We start from the raw sequence: 10,904 nt of genomic DNA, 5'->3' as shown, positions 1-10,904 counted from the left end.
TGCTGTCCCTGACTCAGCTTCACTTTTGTTTTTTTGTTTTTTTTTTTTGAGACAGAATCTTGCTCTGTCACCGAGGTTGGAATGCGGTGGTGTGATCTCAACTCACTGCAACCTCTGCCTCCTGGGTTCAAGCAATTCTCCTGCCTCAGCCTGCTGAATAACTGGGATTACAGGTGCATGCCACCACACCTGGCTAATGTGTATTTCACCATGTTGGTCAGGCTGATCTCACACTCCTGACCTCAGGTGATCCACTCGCCTCGGCATCCCAAGTGTTGGGATTATAGGCGTGAGCATGCCCACCTTTCTTTTTTTTGTTGGAGTCTCACTGTGTCACCCAGGCTGGAGTGCAGTGGCATAATCTCGGCTCACTGCAACCTCTGCTTCCCAGGTTCAAGTGATTCTCCTGCCTCAGCCTCCCAAGTAGCTGGGACTACAAGACATTTATTGAGCCCCTACTGGCTGGCTCTGCAAACTGCTCCCACTGGAAGGATTCCGAGCTACGGAAGACCTGGGCCTTATTCACATGGTCCCCAGGGCCCCTCCAGGACATGGGGCCTGGTGTTGAGATTGCTGTGGCAGCCTCCCCGACCAGGTCCTTGCCAGCTTTTCCTCTGACCTTGAGCAGGTACCTGAGTCTGTTTGAGCCTCGGTGTCCTCATCTGTTAGGTGGAGACTATTGTGGCACACACTGGGAGTGCAGTGGGAACCGAGCGCCCGAGCAGGATCCTGAACCAGGGTTCACTATTGGCCACAGCAGGCGGCTGACAGAATGTTGTATGCCCAGCTCCACAGCCTGCCAGCCATCTGGGACTGGCAGACCCACAGGAACGGAACGTTCCTCAGGGACCACAAAGCCCATGCATCTCTGGTGCTAAAGGGATTCTGAGGACTGGAGGAGCCGAATTACCTATCCAGGGTTACCTAGCCAAGGCAGGTTAAGACCTGAATTTGGTGGCCCTCAGGCCTGGACAGTTTCTTTCTTTCTTTTTTTTTATTTGGTGGAGTTTTGCTCTGTCACCCAGGTTGGAGTGCAGTGGCACGATCTTGGCTCACTGCAACCTCCGCCTCCTAGGTTCAAGTGATTTTCATGCCCCAGCCTCCTGAGTAGCTGGGATTACAGGTGTGTGTCACAACACCCAGCTAAGTTTTTTTTTTTTTTTTTCCAGACTGAGTTTCACTCTAGTGCCCAGGCTGGAGTACAGTGGTGTGTTCTCGGCTCACTGCAACCTCTGCCTCCTGGGTTCAAGCGATTCTCCTGCCTCAGCCTCCTGAGTAGCTGGGATTACAAGCGGGTACCACCATGCCCAGCTAATTTTTATATTTTTAGTAGAGACGGAATTTCACCATGTTGGCCAGCCTGATCTTGAACTCCTGATTTCAGGGGATCTGCCCGCCCCAGCCTCCCAAAGTGTTGGGATTACAGGCGTGAACCACCGCGCCTGGACCCTGGCCAGTTTCTGCACATTCGTGGCTGAGGAGGGAGCTGGCCTGGGAGGAACACCAGGAGGGGAGGGGTGAACCAGGAGCCAGGACCCTGGGAACCTCCCAGGACTGGATTAGTACCTCCCTCAGAGTTGGAACCTGGCCTTGGGTCCAACAGGCCTAAATCTGAGTGTTTGTTGTGTGGCCTTGAACACTTCACTTCCCCTCCTGCACCCTCCAGCCTATTTTCCACCTCCTGTTTTCTCATTGATAAGATGGGCCTGGCCACGTCATTCTGGGAATTAAATGGGCATGCTTAGCAAGACCTCTGTAAGTGGAGGCTGCTGCTGTCTCTGTTGCCATTACCTTCCCTCCCCACCCTCCCTCTCCGCCCACCTCCTGCTCCTCTTTCTTAACCCTCAGCCTGTCCTGAGTCAGACTTTAACCTGGCCAAGTCAGGCTCTGTCTCAGGACACATGGAGCCAGGGCTGGAAGCCTCCACTGGATAGGTGCCAGGCGGCTCTGCAGGTTGGAGAGGTGGGGGCTGCTGGAGTAGGGAGGAACCAGGCTAGGGTTTGGAGGGTCAGGCAGAAACCTGCCCTGCCTTCTGCAAGCTCTGTTCTCTGCCTCCTCCCTGGGAGCAGACAGGGTGGGGCTGTGGCCTAAAAGCAGCCGGCCCTCCCATGCTTGAGTTGCGACCTCGGCCCCCAGACAGATTCCATCTCTGACCTTGCACTTGTTCATCTCCAGCTCACCATGGCCAAACAGCTGCAGGCCCGAAGGCTGGACGGGATCGACCACAACCCCTGGTGAGCCAGCTGGGCTGGGAAGGTGTGTGGGTGTCCCCTCGGGCATGGGTTGGCCATCCCTGGCTTTACAGCAACTCAGGTATGGCCACCATACCTGCTAATTTTTGTATTTTTAGTAGAGACAAAGATTCACCGTGTTGGCCAGGCTGGTCTCGAATTCCTTACCTTAAGAGATCTTCCCACCTCGGCCTCCCAAAGTGCTGGGATTACAGGCGTGAGCCACTGTGCCAGCCAGTTGTCCAGTTTTTCTTTTTTTCTTTTTTTTTTTTTTTTTTGAGACAGAGTTTCACTCTTGTTACCCAGGCTGGAGTGCAATGGCGCGATCTCGGCTCACCACAACCTCCGCCTCCTGGGTTCAGGCAATTCTCCTGCCTCAGCCTCCTGAGTAGCTGGGATTACAGGCACGCACCACCATGCCCAGCTAATTTTTTGTATTTTTAGTAGAGACGGGGTTTCACCATGTTGACCAGTATGGTCTCGATCTCTTGAACTCGTGATCCACCCGCCTCGGCCTCCCAAAGTGCTGGGATTACAGGCTTGAGCCACCGCGCCCGGCCCTAGTTGTCCAGTTTTTCTAAACAGGCCAAAATCCAGGACAGGATGGTGGGCTGTACTGATTCTCCATTTATCACCCAGGGTGGAGTTTGTCAAACTGGCCAGTGAGCATGACGTCGTGAACTTGGGCCAGGGCTTCCCTGATTTCCCACCCCCAGACTTTGCCATGGAAGCCTTTCAGCACGCGGTGAGCGGAGACTTCATGCTCAACCAGTACACCAAGGCGTTTGTGAGTCTCTGCGTCTCTCCTGGAGGCACTGGGGGAGGAAAGGGGGAGGGCTTTCTGGACATCAATCCCACACGGGTGTCAGGGGACAGAGCCAGGGGATTCTGTCTGACCATAATTCAGTGTTTAATGAGCGTGTCCTCTGTCCCAGAGCCTGTGCCTCATGGTCTAGTGAGAATGGCAGACAAGAAACCAGTAATGACAGGCAGTTGATACGTGCTGTGATGGAGGAGGATGGGATATTGTGGGAGTAAGAAGGAGGGAATGAAACCTAGGGAGGGGGCTGGGGAGATGCGTGAAGACTTCCTGGAGGAGGTGACACTGAAATCAAGTCCTGGAAGACAAGCTACTGATTGGATTATACTCTAAATCCAAACTTTTTCTGGAAAGGACCACATACTAAATCCAGTGCTAATCCATCTAATCCAAAGCTTGGATTAGAACAATGGTTCTTCTTTTCTTTTTCTCTTTTGAGACAGTGTCTCACTCCGTTATCCAAGCTGGAGTGCATTGGCGCCATCATGGTCCACTGCAGCCTCAACCCTGCCAGGCTCAAGTGGTCCTCCCACCTGGGACTACAGGTGTGTGTCACCATGCCCAGCTAATATTTATTTATTTATTTTTGAGACAGGGTCTCATCTTGTCACCTAGGCTAGAGTGTAATGACATGATCACGGCTCACTGCAGCCTCTACCTCTTGGGGCTCACATGATTTGCCATTTCCTGGGGCTCATGTGATCCTCCCACCTCAGCCTCCAGAGTTACTAGGACTACAGGGGTGGGCCACCATGCCCAGCTAATTTTTGGGGGGCATTTTTTGTAGGGACAGGGTTTCACCATGTTGCCCAGGCTGGTCTGAAACTCCTGGGCTTGAGTGATCCTGCCACCTTGGCCTCCAAAAGTGCTGGGATTACAGGCATGAGCCACCATGCCCTCATTCTCTTTAATGGCTGCATGCTGTTCTGTTGCCTAGATGTGCCGTAATTTACGTAAGCAGTCCTGCACTGATGGACTGCTTCCGCTATCAGTATCATCAGCAGTGCCATGGTGAATATCCCTGCGTGGACATCTTTGTATACAGATGTACTTTTCTTTTTTTTTTTTGAGACGGAGTTTCACTCTTGTTACCCAGGCTGGAGTGCAATGGCGCGATCTCGGCTCACCGCAACCTCCGCCTCCTGGGTTCAAGCAATTCTTCTGCCTCAGCCTCCTGAGTAGCTGGGATTACAGGCACGTGCCACCATGTCCAGCTAATTTTTTGTATTTTTAGTAGAGACGGGGTTTCACCATGTTGACCAGGATGGTCTCGATCTCTCGACCTCGTGATCCACCCGCCTCGGTCTCCCAAAGTGCTGGGATTACAGGCTTGAGCCACCGCGCCCGGCTACAGATGTACTTTTCTAAGATAAATTCCTAGAAGTAAAACTAGTGAATGAAAGGCTACAAATATTTATAAATATAATAGGTGGGTATTGTTAAGAAGCAGGGTGTGCCTATAATCACAGCTACACGGGAAGCTGAGGCAGGCAGATTGCTTGAGCCCAGGAGTTTGAGGCCAGTGCAACATAATGAGATCCTGTCTCACAAATAAATAAGTAAATAATTGCCCTCCAGTAAGGTTTACTCAATAGGCTGGTCTCAGAGCTGGCTGGAAAATTCCTTCTTTGATTAAAAAAAAAAAATTCTTCTTGGGTTGGTTGGGCTGAAAACAAATCATCTGGGTATGTGTCTTTTTCTTTTCTTCTTCTTCTTTTTTTTTCATAGAGACAGGGGCCGGGTGTGGTGACTCACGCCTATAATCCCAGCACTTTGGGAGGCCGAGAGGCAGGCGGATCACCTGAGGTCAGGAGTTGGAGACCAGCCTACCCAACGTGGTGAAACCTGTCTCTACTAAAAATACAAAAGAATTAGCTGGGCATGGGGGCACCTGCCTGTAATCCCAGCTACTGGGGAGGCTGAGGCACAAGAATCCCTTGCACCTGGGAGGTGGAGGTTGCAGCGAGGCAAGATCTCGCCACTGCACTCCAGCCTGGGCAACATCAACAAACAGAGACAGGGTCTCCGTATGTTACCAAGCTGCTCTCAAACTCCTGGGCTCATGCAGTCCTCCCACCTTAGCCTCCCAAAGTGCTGGGATTATAGGCATGAGCCACTGCACCCGGCCTGTCTTGCTACATTGTCAGAGCTCTTTATATATTAAATATTTTACCTCTTTCTTTTATGTTACAGTGCTTTTCTCTTCCTCTTTTTTCTTCACGGTGCCTTTTATTTTTATTTAATTAATTTACTTTTTGAGACAGAGAATCTCAAGTTCGTCACCCAGGCTGGTGTGATTATAGCTCACTGCAGCCTTGATCTACTGGGTGCAAGCAGCCCTCCTGCCTCAGCCTCCCCAGTACCTGGGACTACCGGCACGTGCCACCACACCTGGCTAATTGTTTTGGATTTGTCATCAATACAGATGGAGTCTCCCGGTGTTGCCCAGGCTGTTCTCAGACTCCTGGCCTCAAGCAATCCTCCTGCCTCATTCTCCAAAGTGCTAGGATTACAGGCATGAGCCACTGTGCCTGGCCTGTGCCTTTTGTTTGAAAAATTTTTATTTTTCAAAAGGCCAAATCTGGTTTAGTGAGTTATTTAGTTAAGTTCTAGACAAGGTTGCCATCACTTGGCTTACCCTTGAGTATAAGTGTCCTCAACAAACAAGCTTCTGGATCTAATCTTCCTCTCAAAAAGGTAGGCTTCCAAAGCTGTAACATGAGCTTCCTGCCCCTCAACTATGTGAGACTTTGGGCAAGTAATTTCTTTTCTCTGGGTCTCTATTTTTCTACTTGTCAAATAGTGGGGATCAGGCCAGGCACAGTGGCTCACACCTATAATCCCAGCACTTTGGGAGGCCAAGGCAGGCGGATTACCTGAGGTCAGGCGTTCAAAACCAGCCTGGTCAACGTGGTAAAACCCCATCTTTACTAAAAATACAAAAATTAGCCAGGCGTGATGGTGCGTGCCTGTAGTCCCAGCTACTTGGGAGGCTGAGGCAGGAGAATCCATTGAACCCAGGAGGCGGAGGTTACAGTGAACTGCAGTTGTACCACTGCATTCCAGCCTGGGCAACATGAGTGAGACCCTGTCTCAAAAAAGGCTGGATGTGGTGGCTCATGCCTGTAGTCCCAACACTTTGGGAGGCCGAGGTGGATGGATCATCTGAGGTCAGGAGTTCAAGACCAGCCTGGCCGACATCGTGAAACTCTGTCTCTACTAAAAATAAAAAAGTTAGCCGGGTGTGGTGGCATGTGCCTGTACTCCCAGCTACTCAGAAGGCTGAGGCAGAAGAATCGCTTGAACCTGGGAGGTAGAGGTTTAGATGAGCCCATATCACACCATTGGACTGAAACCTGGGCGACAAGGCGACAAGAGCGAAACTTCATCTCAAAAAAAAAAAAAAAAAAAGCCTTTCCTACAAAGCCGCTGGGAGGATCGGGTGGGCACAAACTTAGAGATGTGGATAATGGAGAGTTTCTACTGCCTCAGGGGCTCTTGCGCTGAGGTTCATGGAGGCAAGCACTTCCTCTGATTCTCTGCTAAATCCCCGCCCTGGCTCCAGGCCTGGCACGGAACAGGGCCTATGGCAAATGCTGCCTGAAGGAAATGGAAGAGCTTAGCACTGGATATTTGAGTCAGCACAGCCTGGTGATTAGGACGGTGCAGTCTGGGGCCATATAGATTGTGTGGCCTTTACCTGCCAGAGTACACAAGATCACAACAGCACCTGCCTCTGGGTTGTTGTGAGGATGAGATCAAAGAAATCCTACAATTAACTTGGTGTGTAGAGGAATCCAGAGTGTTGAAAGCCTAACTATTCCACGTCCCTGGGGCCCAGGCTATCAGTAGCTGACTTTGCCCCCAGGCCTGCTGCTGGAAGGTGCTAGAATTGCCTGGGTACAGCTGGGCAGGAGGATGGGCCCAGGATGAGCTGAGCAGTTGACCCCTGCTACCCTCGCAGGGTTACCCACCACTGACGAAGATCCTGGCAAGTTTCTTTGGGAAGCTGCTGGGTCAGGAGATGGACCCGCTCAGGAATGTGCTGGTGACTGTTGGTGCCTACGGGGCCCTGTTCACAGCCTTCCAGGCACTGGTGGACGAAGGAGACGAGGTGAGTTGGCAAGATGTGGGCTGAGTGGGAGCGAGAGGCCAGGGCCATGCTGCCTCCAGCTGATTTGACCCTTGTATCAGGTCATCATCATCGAACCCTGTTTTGACTGCTACGAGCCCATGACATTGATGGCAGGGGGTCGCCCTGTGTTTGTGCTCCTGAAGCCGGTAAGGATGCTGGGCAGAGGGTGGATGGGCAGGGGGCTCCAAGGCATGGGCTAAGTTGGACTCTGGGAGTTGGGAAAGGAGGAAGGAAGTGAAGGAAGCCAGTTCCCCTAAGCTGGGAGGGCAGAGGGGAGGGGTGTGTGTTGGGAGTCCAGGGGAGGGAAGGTGGGGGCAGAAGCTGGGGGAGGAGCTGCATGTCAGGTGGGTAAGTGGTGCCACCCCCTGCCACCTGCTCTTGCAGAGTCCCAGCCAGAATGGAGAACTGGGTTCCAGCAGCAACTGGCAGCTGGACCCCACAGAGCTGGCCAGCAAATTCACATCACGCACCAAAGCGCTGGTCCTCAACACCCCCAACAACCCCATGGGCAAGGTACTGGAGAGACTTCCTTCCATCGCCCCCCGCAGACCTGGTCACGTCTCCCGCATCGTTACTGCGTTGCTGCTGTGGGGCCTCCGTTTCTTCATTTGTGTGTGGGAGGGCCATGCACGATGAGTCTGAGAACCAAGGCTCCAGAGGTCCAGGGAGGGGCAGGAATCCCCAGGGAAGGCCTGAGGGCTGGGAGCCCCCATCACTTCCCAGTGACCCTGGGATAGTGACTGTGCCTCTCAAAGTATCTTATCTGTAATATGGGAACCTGAGAGAACTGACTTCATGGGGTCAATGTTGCAGGGATCCAATGGGATGGTGTGAAACAGCCCTTAGCACTGGGCCTGGCTGTATTTGCTATTTATTTATTTATTTATTTTTCTGAGACAGAGTCTCACTCTGTCTCCCAGGCTACAGTGCAGTGGCGCGACCTCAGCTCACTGCAACCTAGGCCTCCTGAGTTCAAGCAATTCTCCTGCTTCAGCCTCCCGACTAGCTGGAATTACAGGCACCTGCCACCACACCCAGCTAATTTTTGTATTTTTAGTAGAGACGGGGGTTCACCATGTTGGCCAGGCTGGTCTCAAGCTCCTGACCACAAATGATCCACCACCTCGGCCTCCCAAAGTGTTGGTATTTACAGGCATGAGCCACCGTACCTGGCTGCAGCTATATTCTTTAACCTCTCTGAGTAGGCCTCTGCGTTTGGGGATGGTCTCAGCTGCAGGTCTGTGCTCTCCTTGGGCCTCTGCAGGTGTTCTCCAGGGAAGAGCTGGGGCTAGTGGCCAGCCTGTGCCAGCAGCATGACGTGGTATGCATCACTGATGAAGTCTACCAGTGGCTGGTCTACGATGGGCACCAGCACATCAGCATTGGTGAGCCGAGCCCGTCCGGAGCCCCTTCCCTGCACATTGGTGGCAGGGACTTGACCCCGCTTGAGAGTCAGCACAGGCCTGGTAGTTAGAACCCAGTGTTCTGAAGCCCTGCAGATCTTGTGACCTTTGCCTCCCAGAGTACACAGGATCACAGTAGCGCCTGCCTCCTTGGGTGTGGAAAGGATGGGATTAAGAAATCCTAGGCAAGGAGCAGTGGCTCATGCCTGTAATCCCAGCACTCTTGGAGGCTGAGGCCAGCAGATCACTTGAGGTCAGGAGTTCAACACCAGCCTGACCAACCAGGCGAAACCCTGTCTCTATTAAAAATGCAAAAATTAGCTGGGCATGGTGGCGCGTGCCTGTAGTTGCAGCTACTTGGGAAGCTGAGGTAAGAGGATCATTTGAACCCAGGAGGCAGAGGTTGCAGTGAGCCGAGATGGCACCATTGCACTCCTGCCTGGGCAACAGAGTGACACTCTGCTCAAAAAAAAAAAAAAAAAAAAGAAAAAAAGAAAGAAAGAAAGAAAGAAATCCTGCAAATAGCTTAGTGTGTAGAGGAATCCAGGATGTCAAGAGCCTATGTGTGTCCCCTGGGGCCCCAGCCACCACCCTCCCCTTCCCCCCTCACCACCATCTCAGCAGCTGCTCTATTTGGCCTTGGGCAGCCAGCCTCCCTGGCATGTGGGAACGGACCCTGACCATTGGCAGCGCCGGCAAGACCTTTAGCGCCACTGGCTGGAAGGTGAGTAGCTGAGGGTGGGAGGTCACTGCCCTCTACAAGATCCCTGGCAGGTGAGGTGGTCCTAGGACTGAGGAAGGCTGAAGCTGGGCCTGGAAGGTCCTCACCCCCTACTGGTGTTCCTGCTCCAGGTGGGCTGGGTCCTGGGTCCAGATCATATCATGAAGCACCTGCGGACTGTGCACCAGAACTCCGTCTTCCACTGCCCCACACAGAGCCAGGTAGGAGACCTCATGGCAGGGTAGGGGGACAACAAAAGCACCCTGGCTGGCCCCCACATCAGGGGACAGCTGATCTATGTGCGTGTCTGCCATGCCTAGGCCGCAGTAGCCGAGAGCTTTGAGCGGGAGCAGCTGCTCTTCGGCCAACCCAGCAGCTACTTCGTGCAGTTCCCGCAGGCCATGCAGCGCTGCCGTGACCACATGATCCGCAGCATACAGTCAGTGGGGCTGAAGCCCGTCATCCCCCAGGGCAGCTACTTCCTCGTCACAGACATCTCAGACTTCAGTGAGTGAGACTGGCCGGTCTGGGCAGGGTGCAGGGGCTAGAGGCTGCAGGGGGCTCAGTGTGGCCTCTGTCTCCCAGAGAGGAAGATGCCTGACCTGCCTGGAGCTGTGGATGAGCCCTATGACAGCCGCTTCGTCAAGTGGATGATCAAGAACAAGGTGGGCTGGGCCACTGCTGGGCTGCCATGTATGGTTTCACAGGTTGTCTGTTGCCCAAGGGTACCCAGCCAAGAGGCTCCTGGGCCAGATCCTAGTCCAGCCTCTGCCATGAACCCTGGAGCAGGGTTGCATCCACTTCAAACAATAAGGAGCCTGTTTCTTTCTTTTTGTATTTTTTTTTTCTTGAGACAGAGTCTCACTCTTGCCTAGGCTGGAGTGCAGTGATGCGATCTGGGCTCACTGCAACCTTCACCTCCAGGGTTCAAGCGATTCTCCTTCCTTAGACCCCCAAGTAGCAGGCATTACAGGCATGCTTCACCACACCTGGCTAATTTTTGTATTTTTAGTAGAGACAGACTTTCACCATGTTGGTCAGGCTGGTTTCTCAAACTCCTGACCTCAGGTGACCCAAGCTCCTCTCGGCCTCCCAAAGTGCTGAGATTACAAGCATGAGCTACCATGCTCAGCCAGAGGAACCTGTTTCTAACTTGCACAGAGATGGGGTGTGGGCTGGCAGGATTTTCTGTCTCATTGGGTCTCCATCTTCCCATGTGTGCAGTGAGGAGCTGGCCCATGAACTCAGGTCCGTCCCGGTTCCTTCTCTGACTATAAGGCTTAGTTCTTCTCTGGCTCTGCCCTGACCTGCTCCATGATCCTCCCTCTCTCAGCTTCCATCTGCCTTCTGTACCCAGGGAGGGACTTGGAATGACACTCTGGGATTCTTTTCCCCTGACTTTGTGGAGGTTTTTTGTTTTCTGGTTTTTTTGTCTTTGAGACAGTTTTGCTTTTCTGTCCAGGCTGAAGTGAAATGGCCTGATCTCAGCTTACGGCAACCTCCGCCCCTCCAGGTTCAAGCGATTCTCCTACCTCAGCCTCCCAAGTAGCTGGGATTACAGGCATACACCACAACGCCCAGCTACTTTTTGTAT

General features: G+C 52.8%; 1 protein-coding gene across 11 annotated transcripts in view; it reads left to right on the top strand.

Moving 5' to 3' along the window:
- Nucleotides 1–10,904, top strand: part of KYAT1 (kynurenine aminotransferase 1) — a 39,880-nt gene that overhangs the window by 28,040 nt on the left and 936 nt on the right. For 6 of the 11 annotated variants that reach the window (XM_074395435.1, XM_074395432.1, XM_074395430.1 and 3 more), the window contains 11 exons: nucleotides 2,176–2,234; nucleotides 2,871–3,018; nucleotides 3,495–3,596; nucleotides 7,016–7,165; nucleotides 7,246–7,332; nucleotides 7,571–7,699; nucleotides 8,451–8,571; nucleotides 9,237–9,313; nucleotides 9,442–9,531; nucleotides 9,631–9,817; nucleotides 9,896–9,975. In XM_074395435.1, the coding sequence (XP_074251536.1) occupies nucleotides 2,182–2,234; nucleotides 2,871–3,018; nucleotides 3,495–3,596; nucleotides 7,016–7,165; nucleotides 7,246–7,332; nucleotides 7,571–7,699; nucleotides 8,451–8,571; nucleotides 9,237–9,313; nucleotides 9,442–9,531; nucleotides 9,631–9,817; nucleotides 9,896–9,975 (1,224 nt within the window). In that variant the 5' untranslated portion in view covers nucleotides 2,176–2,181. Of the gene's footprint in view, nucleotides 1–432; nucleotides 641–771; nucleotides 934–2,175; nucleotides 2,235–2,870; nucleotides 3,019–3,494; nucleotides 3,597–7,015; nucleotides 7,166–7,245; nucleotides 7,333–7,570; nucleotides 7,700–8,450; nucleotides 8,572–9,236; nucleotides 9,314–9,441; nucleotides 9,532–9,630; nucleotides 9,818–9,895; nucleotides 9,976–10,904 lie in introns of those variants that run through there. The other 5 variants (XM_003940028.4, XM_003940030.4, XM_074395434.1 and 2 more) reach the window with 3 other exon arrangements.

Source organism: Saimiri boliviensis, chromosome 2 (genome assembly GCF_048565385.1).
Source record: "Saimiri boliviensis isolate mSaiBol1 chromosome 2, mSaiBol1.pri, whole genome shotgun sequence".
Lineage (NCBI taxonomy): Eukaryota > Metazoa > Chordata > Mammalia > Primates > Cebidae > Saimiri > Saimiri boliviensis.
This window is presented reverse-complemented; position numbering and strand designations above follow the sequence as displayed.